At 35.9% G+C, this 16,545-nt stretch overlaps 1 protein-coding gene and 1 long non-coding RNA gene across 2 annotated transcripts in view; one reads left to right on the forward strand and one right to left on the reverse strand.

Moving 5' to 3' along the window:
• The window catches only part of Ccdc150 (coiled-coil domain containing 150), a 78,062-nt gene that overhangs the window by 15,938 nt on the left and 45,579 nt on the right, over positions 1 to 16,545 (forward strand). Inside the window, exon 5 of the mRNA XM_074071322.1 lies at positions 13,062 to 13,154. Within this exon, the coding sequence (XP_073927423.1) occupies positions 13,062 to 13,154 (93 nt within the window). The remainder of the gene's footprint in view (positions 1 to 13,061; positions 13,155 to 16,545) is intronic.
• The window catches only part of LOC141422611 (uncharacterized), a 77,743-nt gene that overhangs the window by 6,975 nt on the left and 54,223 nt on the right, over positions 1 to 16,545 (reverse strand). The gene's annotated exons all lie outside the window — the stretch shown is intronic.

Here is a 16,545-nt window from a genome sequence, read left to right on the forward strand (position 1 = left end):
TACTTCACTTAACATAATGATTGCCAGTTCCATCCATTTACCTACCACCAATATAATTTCATTTTTCTTTATGGCTGAATAATACTCTTATTGTGTATATACACCACAATTTCTTAATTTTTTCATTAATTGTAGGGCATCTGGGCTATTTCTATATCATGGCTGTTGTGAATAGAGCTACAAGATACATGGGTGTGGAAGTATCTTTATTGTATCCTGACTTACATTCCTCCTTATACTCCCAGGAGTGATATCGCTAGACTGCATGACAGGTCTCTTTTTAGTTTTTTGAGGAGTCTCCAGACTGCTTTCCATAGTGATTGTACTAATTTACATTCCCATCAACAATGTCTAAGGTTTTCTTTCCCCCTGCATCCTCACCAACATTTGTTGTTGTTGTTCTTGACTGGAGTGAAGTGAACTCTCAATGACATTTTGATTTGCATTTCCTTTTTGATCAGGGATGTTAAATATTATTGGCATTTGTAGTTCTTTCTTTGAAAATTACCTTTTCACTTTATATGCCCATTTATTCATTTAGTTTTTTGAGTTCCCTGTGTATTCTGGTTATTAATTCCTTGTCAGATGTATAGCTAGAAGAGTTTTTCTCCCATTCTGTAGACTGTCTATTCAGTCCAGTGACTGTTTCTTTCACTGTGCAGAAGGTTTTTAGTTTGATGCAGTCCCATTTGTCAGTCCTATCATTTGCTGAGCTAATAAAGCTTTATTCATATTCTATTCATATTGCCTATACCTATGTGTTCCAGTGTTTTCCATATTCTTTCCTCCAGGAATTTCAAAGTTTTAGATCTTACATTTGAGATCTTTGAATTGATATTAGTATGGAGTGAGAGACAGGGATCTAGTTTCAGTCTTCTACATATGGATATCCAGTTTTCCTAGCACCATTTGTTGACAAGGCTATCTTTTCTTGAGTGTATGTTTCTGGGTCCTTTGTCGAAAATTAAATGGCTGTAGCTATGAGAATTTATCTCTGGGTCTTCTATTCTGTTCCATTGGTCTTCATGTCTGTTTTTATGCCAGTATCATGCTGTTTTATTGCTATGACTCTTAGTATAGTTTGTATTGTGATACCTCCCAGTGTTGCTGTCTTTGCTCGAGATTGCTTTGGCTATTCGAGGTCTTTTGTGCCTTAAGGATGGATTTTTCTATCTCTGTGAAGTAATTAAATCATTCTCCCATGATAAACACTCCCCTTTCATTCTTAATTTGATTAGTAGAACTTTCAAAACAGGTAATATAGTTTATCTTTTTGAATCGTCACACATTTTAAGTTGGAGTTTGATGAGTCACAGATTTGTGTGTTCAAAAAATATAGTTTTTATATAGTATATCCTATAGAATATGTGAGTTTTTATGTGCTTCATAGTTTTCTGGCTTTAGAATTCAAGTAAAACAAAACTAATAAATCTGTTTGAGTTTTTCTATAAACCCAAAACACTACTCTCATAAAAATTTACATATTTTGGCTACTAATGTACAATGCTAAGCTAATCCCCAATTTTCAGTCTTTAATTTTCTTTTCTTTGTGTATACGCTGAGTGGTTTCAGTTATTTTTTTCCCTCACAAAGCATCATCCTCCTGAGCTCTAGACCACTACCTTACTGCCAACCAACATCAATATTTGGGTATCCCACAGATGTATGAAACACACTCATTCTATCCCCCAGGTCTGTTCTCTGCCCTGTACTCCTTATTTATTTAAAGGGCCCACCATCATGCTTCTGCCCATGTCTGAATGCTAGGATGGTCTCTTGACTGATCTATTGCTTTAACCCCACAAGTATCCACCAAGTCCTGACAGTCCTCGCTCCTAAATACTTCACTTTCTTCTACATTCCCATTATCATTGCCAATGAGAGCCAGCCCTCCTGGCAACTCTCCTGCCTTTATTAAATCTTTGTTAGAGTGATCCCTCTAATGAAACACTTTTGATCATATCCCCACCTGGCTTAAATTCCCACAGAGATTCATCATCTATGCATTTTGTAAAGTATGATCATATTTACCATTGCAAATGATTGTTCACTACTTTCTTTTTGCTTTTTTGAGTCAGGCTCTCATTATGTAGCCCAGGCTGGCTTCAAACTCATGATTATAGACATGTGCCATGACACCCAGCTGGACTAGTTTCTTGATAATTCTGTAACAGTTTCCAGTCTATAAAAATATGACAAAAAATACTTTGGTTCTTATTTCTACAAAATGTTGACTAAAATGTTTAAAGCTTCTTAGGGGAAAATGTAGTGTGACTTCAGTATAGTAAATTATTATTATCATAGTTATGTGGACTTTTGTTTTTAGTGTCTAGAGATAACATCATTTCCAAGTTGGTCAAAGAAAAGAAGGTAAGTCTTCCTCTGGAGTGCAGAGGTGGTCTTTTCTCTCTTTATTAATCCATATTTTCTCATTCATGTTGGTTTATAGTTCTTTTGCTTCTCCTAAAAACTTTAGGGACAAAAGCTTCATATAAATAAGTTATATATTCAGGGTGATACTGGATATTAGGAAATAATAATTCATTCAGGTTATTATATTTTGAAAAGGTGAATTAGCAAAAGTAATGGAGACATTTGTGTATTTTGCAGATTATAAGCTAATTGTAAAAGAAAATTTTTAATTGAATGTAAGAAATATACTTTTTGGAGGTGGTGGTTGCATAACAATGTCAATGCATTTAATACCATTAAACTTAAAAATGGCTTCAACAGTAAATTTTCTGCTTATTTTTACCATAACTTGATAAGTGCAAAAAATTACTGCTCTTATTTCTTCTTCTTTTTTTTAGTTTGACAATGCTAGGGTTTGAACTCAGGGCTTCACACTTGCTAGGCAGTCACTATACCACTTGAACCTTTTTGCTCTCAGTTATTTTGAAGATAGGGTCTTGCTTTTTGCTCAGGCAGGCCTGGATCCTGATTTTCCTATTTTAAGCTTCCCATCTTGCTGGAATGACAGGTGTGTACCACCATGCCATTTTTTCTGTTAAGATGGGGTCTCCCAAACTTTTCTGCCTGGGCAGACCAGGAATTGCAGTTCTCCCAGTTGAACTTAGCCTCCTGTGTAGCTTAGGATGACAAGCGTGAGTGACTGTGCCCAGCTATTAGTTGAGCTCTTTGCCTGGTCTGACCTCCCATGGTGATCCTCCCAATCACAGCCTCGTTATTAGCCAGGATTACAGGTGTGAGCCACCAGCACCCAGCTTCAGTAACATTTTAACATTTTAAAGTTAATTTGGAATAATTTTTCTGGATGCTATCTTGTCCTTTGTTATGTGAAGTTTATCTTTCTTGAGATACTTGTCTGGGAAAATTGAGAAGTGCTTTTCTTGGCAGAGAGAGAATTTACACTTTGTTCTTCCCCATTCTACTGACTAGCTGTTGGGGAGAGCCCAACCCACAACTCACATCTCTATCACCCTTTTCCTATCTCAAAGAGAACTAATTTTGTATTTTCTACTGAGCGTAGGTGCTTCCTTCAGTTCCATCCCTAGGTACTTCTTACAGAAGTATCTTACAACTTTTAAAGATCTTTGTATGTGTTCCTTTGAAATCACAAGATCTTACTGCTAACAGGAAAAAATTGTGTATGTAATGTAAGATAAAAAAAAATCCTACAGTGTAGATCTCTTTTTTTTCTTTTGGTGGTATTGGAATTTTGAACTCAGGGCCTTACACTTGCTAGGTAAGGACTTTACCACTTGAGCCACACTCCCAGTCTTCTTTGCTTTATTTTTCAGGCAGGACCTCCCATTTTTACCCAGGCCATCCTGGACTGCAGTCCTCTTACTTATGCTTCCCGCATAGCTGGCATGACAGGCATGCGCCACCACGCTAAGCTTATTGGTTGAAACGGGTTCTTGATAACTTTTTGCCCAAACTGGCCTTGAAAGTACTATTCTCTCGATCTCTGTCTGCCTCCTGAGAGCTGGGATTATAGTCAGAAGCTACCATGCCCAACTATAATTTGTTTATTTATTTAGTTTGTTCATTCCTTCCTTCTTTCTTTTCTCTTCCTTTCCTTTCTCGTTTCCCCTTTCCCCCTCCTTTCCTTCCCTTTCCCTCCCCTTTCCTCTCCTCCTCTTGTGGTGGTACCAGAATTTTGAACTCAGAGTCTTGTGTTGGCTAGGCAAGTATTCAATTACTTCAGCCATACCTCCAACCCAGAGTAGAACTTTCTTGGTATAAAGATGCTTGTACATATTTAGGTTATGGTTTTAGAAAAATTCTTTCTAGTTTGAATCCCAATATGAGAATATACTTATTAAAGTTTTTTTTAATAGGCCATGTTTTTTAGAGCAGTTGTAGGTTTGCAGCAAAATTGAGTTGCATATGGTGAGCCTATATGACCTGCTATGTCTACATAGCCTCCCTTGTTATCAACATTCCCCACCTGAATGGTACATTATCACAACTGATGGATCTCCATTGACCTGGCATTATCATTCAAAGTTTGTAGTATACATTAGGGACCATTCTTGGAGTTGTTCCTTCTTTGGATTTGAGCAAATGTACAATGACATATATCCACTATTACAGTATCATATAGAGTAGTTTCATTGCTCTAAAAATCTTCTGTACTCTACCTATTCATCTTGCCTCCCCTTCCAAACCCTGGCAACCACTGATCTTTTTACCATCTCCATGAATTTGACTTTTATAGAATGTTGTATGGCTGGAATCATAAAGTAACTGTAACCTTTTTAGATGGGCTTCTTTGATTTAGTAGCATTTAAATTTCCTTTATCTGTTTTTACAGTTTGATAGCACATTTCTTTTTAGTGATGAATTCCATTGTCTGTATGTACTATAGTTTATCTATTAGTGTACTGAAGGACATTTTTTAAACAAGAGGGATTATTTCTTTAATAGCATGTTTTTCTTTCTTGTAAGTTTACATATTGAATTCTGTGTTTCATAAGCAGTTTAATTTGAGCATCAGTACCTGCAGAATAGAGTTTAATAAACTACTAGTGAGTATTCAACTGAAAAAATCTTGAGTCAGAGGAGTTTAGAAAATTTTAAGTTGAACACATTCTCAAGGACATCTTGATTGCTTCTAAGTTTTGACAATTGTGAATAGAGCTACTTTAAATATCTATGTGAAGGACTGGTGGAGTGTCTCAAGTGGTACAGTGCCGGCCTAAAAAGCATGAGACCCAGAGTTAAAAAAAAAAAACCACAAAAAACCAAATGATGCTTATTTTTAAATGTCTATGTGAAGATTTTTATGTTCATAAATTTTCAGCTCCTTTGGGTAAATACCAAGGAGCACGATTGCTGGGTCATATGGTGATAATAGTTTTATTTATTTATATTTTTGTGGGACTGGGGTTTGAACTCAAAACTTCACTCTTACAAAGCATAGGCCATACCACTTGAGCCATACTTCCAGTCCATTTCAATCTGGTTATTTTGGAGATTGGATTTCGTGAACTTTTTCCTGGGCTGGCTTCAAACCAAGATCCTCCCAATGTCATCTTCCCAAGTAGCTGGGATTATAGGAATGAGACACTGGCATCCTGCTAGTTTTAGTTTTTTTAAGAAATTGCCAATCTGTTTTCCAAAGTGGTGTTATCATTTTACATTCCCACCAGTAACAAATTTTTAAGATATTAAAAAACTCTTTGTAACACACGACCATACACATACACAAACACATCTATAGCTCAATAGAACTTATTTTTTAATCATTTTTACATTTACCCACACGTGTATATATTGTTTGGGCCACCTCCCTTTCCCCCACCACTTCCAGGCAGAACCTCTTCTGATTTTGTTGATGAGAAAACATAAGAAATAATAAGAAAGACATAGCATTTTTGCTAGTTTGAGATAAAGATAGCTATGCAGAGACTCCTAGCGTTGCTTCCATACATATGTGTATTATAACCCATATTGATTCATCTCTATCAGACCTCTTCACTGCTTCCTAGTTTCCTTCCTATAGTGGCCTCTGCCAGTCTAAGATTACTATATTTGCTCCCCTACAGTGAGTACATGAATCACATTCAAGTTTTAGGTTTCTTCCCTTTCCTTATTCCTCCCATGTGCATTCTCCTCTTAGTATGTGACCCATGTCCAATAATATTACTGCATTTGTTTTAGGCCTATAATCCACAGATGAGGGAGAACATGCAATTTTTGGCCTTCTGAGCCTGGTTATCTTCATGTAAGATGATGTTCTCCAGTTCCGTCCATTTACCTGCAAATGACAAAATTTCACTCTTCTTCATGGCTAAGTAAAATTCCATTGTGTATAAATACCACATTTTCTTAATCCATTCATCAGTAGTGGGGCATCTTGGCTGTTTCCATAGCTTGGCTATTGTGAATAGTGCTGCAATGAACATGGGTGTGCAGGTGTCTTTGTTATAACCTGACTCACATTGCTTTGGGTATATCTCTAGGAGTGGTATTGCTGGATCTATTTTTTAGTCTTTTAAGGAGCTTCCATATGTTTTCCACAGTGGTTGTGCTAGCTTACATTCCCACCATCAGTGCATGAAGGTTCCTTTTCCCCAAATCCTTGCCAACATTTGTTGTCGGTGGTGTTCTTGATGATAGACTTTCTAACGGGCGAGATGGAATCTTAGTGTGGTTTTGATTTTCATTTCCTTTATGGTCAGAGATGGTGAGCAGTTTTTCATGTGTTTTTTTTTTTGGTCATTTGGATTTCTTCTTTGAAAAAGTTCTGTTTAGTTCAATTGCCCACTTCTTTATTGGTTCATTGATTTTTGGGGAGTTGTTTTTTGAGCTCCCTGTATATTCTGTTTTCATTCCTTTGTCTGATGTATAGCTATGTGGGTGGTCTCTTCAATTTAGACACCATTTCTTTTGTCATTCAGAAGCCTTTAATTTCATGTAGTCCCATTTGTCCATCATTTCTCTTAGTTGTTGGACTGCTTGAGTTCTACTGAGGAAGTCCTTGCCTATACCTATTGCTTCCAGAGGATCTCCTGCTCTTTCCTGTACTAACTGCAAGGTTTTGTTTGGTATTAAGGTCCTTAATTCTCTTTGAGATGATAGTAGTACAAGGTGATAGGCATGGATCTAGTTTCAGTTTTATGTAGGCAGATAACCACTTCCCTGCAGGCAGATAACTACTTTTCCCAGCAACATTTGTTGAAGAGGCTGTCTTTTCTCCATTGTGTGTTTTTGGTGACTGTCAAAAATAAGATGGGCATAGCTGTGTGCATTCATATCCGGGTCCTCTATTCCATTCCACTGGTCTTCATGTCTGTTTTTGTGCCAGTACCATGCTGTTTTTATTGCTATGGCTCTGTAGTATAGTGTGAACTTGCATATTGTGATACCTCCAGCCTTGCTCTTTTTGCTCAGTATTGCCTTGCTTATTCAGTGTCTTTTGTGTTTCCAAATGAGCTTTAGGGTAGATTTTTCAATCTCTGTGATGAATGTCATTGGGATTTTGATGGGAATTGTATTGAACATGTAGATTGCTTTTGGTAGTATAGTCATTTTTACTATGTTGATTCTGCCAATCCATGAGCATGAGAGATCTATCCACCTTCCATAGTCTTCTTCAATCTCTTTCTTCAGTAGTTTGTAGTTCTCCTTATAGAGGTCATTTACATCCTTTGTTATGTTTATTCCTAGGTGTTTTTTTTTTGATGCTATTGTAAATGTAATAGGTTTCCTAATTCTCTCTCAATTTGTTTATTGTTGGTATTACAAAAGCTACTGATTTTTGTAAGTTGATTTTGTATCCTGCTACATTGCTGAAGTTGTTTATGGTATCTAGGAGTTTTCTGGTGGAGTTTTTTGGGTCTTTGAGGTATAGGATCATGTCATATGCAAATAGGGATACTTTGACTATTCCGTTACCTATTTGTATTCCTTTTATTTCTTCTTCTTGTCTTATTGCTCTGGCTAGGAATTCCAAGACTATGTTGAATAGGAGTGGGGAGAATGGGCATCCTTGTCTTGTTCCTGACTTTAGGGGAAATGGTTCTACTTTTTCCTCATTAAGTATAATGTTGGCTATTGGTTTGTCATGTATAGTCTTTATAACGTTGAGGTACATTCCTTCTATGCTTAGTTTTCTTAGAGCTTTTATCATGAAATGGTGTTGAATCTTATAAAAGGCTTTTTCTGCATCTATTGAGATAATCAAGTGATTTTTCTCTTTACTTCTATTAATGTGCTGTATTACATTTATTGATTTGCATTTATTGAACCATCCCTGCATCCCTGGGATAAAGCTGACTTGGTTATGGTGAATGATCTTTCTGATATGTTGTTGGATTCAGTTTGCCATTATTTTATTGAGGATTTTGCATCAATGTTCATTAAGTAGATTGGCCTGTAGTTCTCCTTTTTGGATGTGTCCTTGTCTAGTTTTGGGATGAGTGTGATACTGGCTTCTGTTTCATGGAAAAGTTTAAGGAGTGTTGGTATTAGTTCTTCTTTAAAGGTCTGGAAGAAATCAAAGAATCTGTCAAGTCTTGGACTTTTCTTTATTGGGAGACTCTTTATGCTGCTTCAATTTCATCTTGTTTTATAGATCTGATTAGGTGGTTAATATCCTCTTGGTTCAGTTTTTGTATGGTCATAAGTTTCTAGGAATTTGTCCTTTTCTTCAAAATTTTCAAATTTTTTGGAATATAGGTTCTCAAAGTAGTCTCTGATGATTCCCTGGATTTCCGTGGTGTTTGTTGTTATCTCCTCTTTTGCATTTCTGATTTTACTGATTTGGAGTTTTTCTCTCCTCATTTTAGACCAATTAGCCAAGGGTCTGACAATCTTGTTTATTTTTTCAAAAACCAGCTTTTTGTTTCATTGATTCTTTGTATTTTTTTTTTTGTCTCTATTTCATTAATTTTGGTCCTTATTTTTATTATTTCTCTCCTTCTGCTTGTTTTGGGTTTTGCTTATTCTTGTTTTTCTAGGAGTTTGAGATGTAGCATTAGGTCATTAATTTAAGATCTTTCTGTCTTTTTAATATATGCACTCATGGTTATAAACTTTCCTCTTAGGACTGCCTTTGCTGTGTCCCATAGGTTCTGGTAGGTCATGTTTTCATTTTTATTAACTTCCAGGAACCTTTTAATTTCCTCTTTTATTTCATCAATGACCCATTGATCATTGAGCAATGTGTTGTTCAGCTTCTAATTGTTTGCATGTTTTCTTTTGTTTTTGCTGTTGAGTTCTAGTTTTAATGCACTGTGATCAGATAGAATGCATGGGATTATTTCTGTTTTCTTATATTTGCTGAGGCTTGCTTTGTGCCCTAAGATATGATCTATTTTGGAGAAACTTCCATGGGCTGCTGAGAAGAATGTATATTGTGCTGTTGTTGGATGAAGTATTCTGTAGATATCATTTAGGCCCATTTGATCTATGGTGTCATTTAGTCTTGGATTTTTTTGTTGATTTTTTTGTTTGGATGACCTATCTATTGGTGACAGAGGGGTTTTAAAGTCTCCCACTACCACTGTGTTAGAGTCTGTTTGTGCTTTCAAGGCCTTTGTTGTATGTTTGATGAAATTGGGTATACTGACATTGGGTGCATGTAGGTTGATAATTGTTATTTCCTTTTAATGTATGTTATTTCCTTTTGTGAGTATGAAGTGTCCTCTTTGTCTCATTTGACTAATGTAAGTTTGAAGTCTACTTTGTCTGATATAAGTATTGCTACTCCTGTCTGTTTTCAGGGGCCATTGGCTTGGTAAATCATCTTCCAGCCTTTCACCCTAAGATAGTGCTTGTTTCTGTTGATAAGATGTGTCTTGTAAACAAGAGGTTGTCAGATCTTCCTTTTAAATCCAGTTTGCCAAATGGTGTATTTTGATGGGAGAGTTAAGTTGGTTGATATTCAGTGTTAATGTTGATAGGTATGTGGTGATTCCTGCCATTTAGTTGTTTTTGTTGTTCAAGAATTTGATTGTGTGCAGCTGAATCAATGTTACTGTCTGACTCCTTGTCTTTTCTGCTGTGGTTTGATACTTCCCATCCTCTCATGGTTTTGTTTCTTTCATCTTCTGTGTGCAGAATTCCTTGTAGAATCTTCTGTAGTGGTGACTTGGTGGTCATATATTGTTTTAGTTTCTGTTTACCGTGGAAGATTTTTATTGCTCCATCAATTTAGAATGATAGTTTTGCTGGGTACAGTATCCCAGGGCTGAAATTAGTTTCATTCAGTGTCTGAAATACCTCACTCCACACCCTTCTTGCTTTTAAGGTATGCATTGAGAAATTTGCTGTGATTTTGATGGGTCTGCCTTTATTTGTTTTTTTCTCTCTTACAACCTTTAGTATTCTTTTTCTGTTCTCTGTGCTTGTTGTTTTAATGATAATATGTTGTGGGGAGGTTCTATTTTGGTCAAGTCAGTTTGGTGTCCTGGAGACTTCCGGTACCTGAATGGGCAAAACTTTCTCAAGATTTGGGAAATTTTCTGTTATTATTTTATTGACTATAGTATATATCCCTTTGGCTTACATCTCTTCTTCAGTGCCCATGATTCTCAGGTTTGATCTTTTGATGGAGTCACTGAGTTCTTGCATATTCCTTTCACAGCTCTTGAGTTGTTTAAGATTTCTTCTGTTTTTTTCTTTAATTTCTATTTTATCTTTGAGCTCTAAGATTCTCTCTTCCACTTGTTGTAGTCTGCTGGAGTGGCCTTCAACTGTGTTTTTTTGTTTGACTAAAGGGACTAAAAATTTCCAGGATTTCTATTGATTCTTTTTTCTGAGATTTTCCATATCTTTGTTCAGCTTCTTTTTCATATTTTGTATTGTCATCTTCAATTCATACATCTCTTTTTTTATAGTTTCCTTTGTTTCACTTTGGTGTTTGTTGAAGTCCTCTCTGAGTTCATTTATTTGTTTCTGTGTCTTCTCACATGTTTTTTATTTTTGGTGTCTTGAAATTTCTTGAGTGCATCTTGTACATTCTGATTAACCATGTCTAGTATCTTCTCTATGAATTTCTCAGTGATTTCTTCCCAGATTTCCTCATTGAGGGTTTTGTTGTTGTTTGGTTTTTTTGGTGGGCATCACTGGGCTCCTTTGTGACATTTATCATTGTTTTGTTGGTGTCAGGAACTGGGTATCCATTTTCTTCATTTCCCACTGAATCCTGTATTGAATTATTTTTTTGAAGAGAGTAGTATATTCTTAATAGGCTGGTTGGTAGTTTTAATTGCCTGTTTTCTTTCCCTTGATTTAATTTTTGTGTTGTGACTGACTTGGTTGTTAGCTAGGTTGATAGGCTATTTCTATCCCTTGCCTGGAGGTGTAATTTAGCAATTACAAACTCACAGGTTCAATACAAGACCAGTTGTTTACATATTATATAGAAAACCCCTTTGTGATAATATCTATAAACAGTGGGAGTTGAGGGGATAATGGTTATTAGGATCAATATAGAAAGTTGGGTAATTGGTAAAGATGGCACTAAAAGGAGGGGTAGAAAAAGTAGTGGGTGGGTAGGTGAAGAGGTATGGGAGCTAATGGGTTTTTTTGGCCCTTGTGCGTGTTTGGGTGTATTTCTTTTGTTGTAGTGGAGGGTACTAGTGTCAGGGTACAGTAGGCTAGTCAGTGGGTGGTGAGTGTGTAGGAGGTAGGGTAGTGTGGTGACAGGTTGGAGAAGGATAGTAGGGGGAGGTGAAGAAGGGAAGAGAGTGAATGAGAAGGGGCAGAAAGACTAGTTGGGAGAGCAAACAATGGATTGTAGCACAGGAAAAGGAGGGAAGTGAAGGAGTAGGAATAGGGATAAGAACATAGTGATGGTGACATTAATACAGAAAAAAAAAAACTCACCAGGTATTGAACAACAAAAAGTTCAGTCTTTTGGTAGAAGTTCTGGAGTTATTCCTGAGGCATCCAATCCTGGTATTGGCATAGCTCTGATGTAGCTGGAGCTCTGATGTAGTTTCATCAGGTAACTGCCTTCTGTCCACAGGGCAAGTTGCAATTAGGAGATCAGGTAAGTGCCAGTTCTGCAGGGTGGTCAGAGCTATTACTGTTTTCACCAGGTGACAGCTACATTGCACTTCAGCTGCAACTCTGTTTGGTCAGCTCCTCCCCCAGCAAGGTGGGGCAATTCTGCCTTCTGTCCTACAAGATCAGCAATGGGATCTACCACCACCTGCCCCACTTTGGGAGGATGACTTGTCACCCCAACACCACTGTCAGCCTTTGTGCCTCTCCTGACCTCTGCTGGGTACTAGCAGCTCCTCTGGGAGGTTGACCTATTGCCCCACCCCCGCTCTCAGCTTTTGTTGCTTTTCCCATGTTCATGCAATGAGAGTTTGGCATTGAGAGTTCAGCTCCTTGCCCCACCCATGTTCTTCAGGGTAGTTTCAGTCTTCCATCCCCACCTCCACTGTTGGTATTCAATTACAATTCACTATTTATGCTTTTCAGTTTTGATGGGGATGGGGTTGAGTCTGCCTAGGGGCTTTGCTGGATTATGTTCCTGGGGAGTGGGTAGGGGAGTCATATGTGGTGTGTGATATTCTGCAGATTTATACAAGCAGCTTTATAACCGACTTACAGGGAGAAGTGGCGAGGCATAGGGAGACTTTCCTTGGATTAGGGGTCCAGGATGTCACAGAGTTTGATTCTGGTTGATACTCTGTCTTCTCCTTGTTGCGAGAAAAGAAAAAAAAAAGAAGAAGAAGAAGAAAGAGAAACAGCCAGCAAGCTTTTTTTCCCAGGGAGGGACATGCCTTGCTGGCTGTGCCACACAGGATTTTCGTGGCTGTTGGGTGCATTTAATGGCAGATTTAAGGATCAGTCTTTGAATTTTATGTGCATGTAATGTTATGGTGGTTATTATTTTGTCTAGAAGCGATCAGAATTACTCAACTGTAGCTCCAATGTCCCAAGATGTTTTCTGGAGTCACTTTGCTTAGGATTTCTGATTCCCTACCCTAGCTGCCATCTTGGATCCTTCTGTAGCTCAATAGAACTTGAACTGATATTGGACAGAATACTGAACAGGTATTTTTTATAAAGATACACATAATAATTTGTACATTTAAAAGATAAAATAATTCTTTTTTTTTCTCCAATAGGATGTGCACATGTCTCTCAACAAGGAACATGAGGAAAATGCATACTTGAGAGCTGAAATAATATCTCTTCGTGAAGCATCAGAAAAAGCACAGGTAAATCTTCACTATTTCTCTAGTTTTTTTAGATGTTATTTAATTTTGTTCAATTAAAGAACCAAAATTAATCCTGGTTATATAAATTCACCTCTATCATTTAGCTTTTTATTTTCTTAAGATCTATTTCACCTATGAAGCATTATCAAATTAACTACATTTCTAATTTCACTCTCCAAAGTTCTATAATACCATGATATATCACTAAATCATGTGCCAGTTTACACTTTGCCTTTGTTTGCTTTCTAATTTAGTCATTAAATATATACCTCACTCTTACACCCCCCCCCCAGGAATTTCTAAGCAGTTCAATGACAGGCCTAAAAATTTTTTTAAACATTTGAAAATTTTTATTAGCATATAACAGCTGTACAGGGGAATATATTGTGATATTTGCATATGGGTTTACAATATATCTTAGATTTACCCCCTCCATCATTCTCCTTTATCCCTCCTTCCCCCTTCTTAGAACAATTTCAACAAGTTTCATTCTTCTATTTTCTATTTTCACGTATAAATAGAAAATACATCCACCACACTCTCAATTATCCACCCTTTGCTTATGAAGGGCTGTATCTTATACTTTCTTTGTATCTTCTGTAGCAAATTAGTATAATGTATCTAGATTTTGGAGTTATATATAATCACTTTCTGTGGGAGTGGTTTCCAAATTTATCTAATAACTTTATATTCATATGTGAATGTAAATTGAAATGATTCACTAAATAGGCAGGCAAACTGGAGTTATTTGTCACAGAGTCCAGTGCAATAGTGTTTATCACTTAAAATAATTTTTATGTTAATCAATTAGATTATGAAAATGTTAGGACAATAGTGTTTCTGTGCTTTATAAAAAATAAAATACAAAATAAATGTGTCCTGTTTTAAAATAATAATGATAACTACTAGTATTCTTATGACACTAACAGTATTTAGCATTTTTACTGAATCCATTCCACATTCCAGGCACAATTCTAAGCACCTAACAAATTGTAATCCTTGCAACAACACTGTGAAATAGAAATTATTACTCAAATTTTAAAGATAAGGAAGAGATGCAGAAAGTTTAATAATGTACCTAATAAATGGCAGAGTTAGAGTTTGTGCTCAGTAATCTGAGCTATCTTGCTGAAAGTGAGACTCAAGTAGTAGAGAACCTGAGTTCTCTACCCCACAGCACAAGCTTCTGAGATCAAACCCCACTATTGCCAGAAAAAAAAAGAAAGAAATTTAAAAAATAAAAAATAAATAACTATTTCTTTTCCAGGAGCAAGTGTGCTTACCCCCAGGTATTCCTTGGTGTATAGTTTGTGTATCTGGTTGTAACTCTTAACATATGCCTGAGTGTATTCGTAACTACTCTACTGCTCATAACACTTATGGTACTTGCCAGATCATCTTTTATTTATCTTCTTTCTTATCATTTTATTTATTTTGTTTTTTTTCTATTTCTCCTTCAGAATGATGTGTCCTTTTCCTTGAGGAATCTGTTCATTAAAACATAAGATTCTTGCCATTTCTACCTTTCAAAAATAACTTATTAGGTGAATGTTTTTTATGACACCACAAATTTCAGAATATACAAAAATGAGAATTATTAACTAGCTACATGTATGGTAGATCTATAGCACAAAAGACTTTTATTCTGAAGGATTAATCTTGTGACAGTAAATTTACCTATATTTTGCTTTCATAAATATTGTCATTGGTGGTAAAGGAACTTAGATATTTTCTGTTATCAGCTGAATAATTCTGAATGCTCATGATACAGTTACAGGAATCAGTTTCTATGTGTTAGCTAGCTGCCTACATTATTCATTCCATTCTATAGATGTCTTGCTCTTTTGATTGGTCTGGGTTCAAAATTGTGAAGAACAGATTAGTAAAATGCCATATGCCTCATTTGCTGTAGCAAATCAATAAATCTCTCCTTTTCATTTAGATTTTTTTAGGGCATTGATTCCAAACATTTGAAAGTATTTTATAAATTAGTGAACTATCAATTGGAGATAAGTTAAATGAGGCTTACACATACACTGAGCTACATGCATTCATTAAAACAATGATACTTAAGTGAAATAATTCCTTATCAGAGAGATTTGCTACATATGTCATCTTAGGTTTTGAATGACCAACTAAGTAGAAAGTGTTCAACGCTAAGTAGCATGCTTCAGACTGTTAAAATGGAAAACGCCAGGATTATTGCTGACCATCAAGCCATTCTGCAGGTATTCATTTAACACTAATAAATTGCTGGCAGAGGCATCAGGAAGCCAACCTTGGCTGAGAGACTGTGCATGGCAATCAGGATAAGTAAAATATCTTAATAAATTCCAAAGGTTTACTAAATTACGTTTTTGATTTGTAGTTCCACCTTTCATCATGGAAATGATTTAGCCTTACACCCAGTACTTTTTAATGGTTTCTTCTCAAGTAGCATTACTTTAGGAAAAATACTTACTTGTTCCATTATTTATAACTGACTCTAAAGTCTTATTTTTCCCCCAAACACCTGTTGCTTGCCATTTTTCCTTATTCCATTCTCTTACAAAAATGCCCTTTACTTCATCTCCAAATATTTGAAATTCTGTTTATTTGTTAGTACTCACTTTCATCTGGGAGCTTGGTCATCCCAACTAGAAGGGATTAAGTTTTACCTTTCAAGTTCTATTCCTTGAACACTAAGGAAATTATCATGATAATTCCTCTGTTTTAGCATATACCAATCAATGTACCTAGGATTTTGCATGTGTTACATACTTTAATCATACCAGCTGGTACATAAAAGGGTACTTCCTCTCATCTTACCCCTAAGAACAGCGAAGTTTAGAGAAGTTAACTAAAATTTATTTACAAAAGTAATTGTTAATATGTGCTGTGTTTGTAGAAACTTTATGGATTGTAGGTAAAAGTGTTATGTTTTGGTGAATCTAAAATGGTGAGCCAGAGAAAGTAACTTGTGCAGAAGTTATAATGCTGTTATTGCAATAGTATTTGAGTTTAAAATATTCTCTAAAGAACTCACAGCAAACTATTTAAAAGTTATTATCTCTGGAGAGTGAGATTATTTGGAGGAAGAGAGAAGATAGAAATGAAGGGATTCTTTTCACTTGATATTTATATACATTTGTGTTATTTTATTTTTTAAAGCAAACTATCACTGAAAATTTAAAATACAAAAAATATTCTTACTGTAGATTTTTATCTTTAAAAATATATTGGTATTAAAGTTTTACAGAATCTTCAGCAGGCTGGTAGATAATGACTCTTGACTATTGACTAGTATAGCTAGAGCACAATAAAGACAAAGCTGAGCATAAAAATAAATTATTTTAAAGTGGGATTTTATTTATGGAACTAAAACTTGTGTTTTGTATGTTAGTTCAGTGTC

This window comes from Castor canadensis, chromosome 4, assembly GCF_047511655.1.
Source record: "Castor canadensis chromosome 4, mCasCan1.hap1v2, whole genome shotgun sequence".
Taxonomy (NCBI): Eukaryota; Metazoa; Chordata; class Mammalia; order Rodentia; family Castoridae; genus Castor; species Castor canadensis.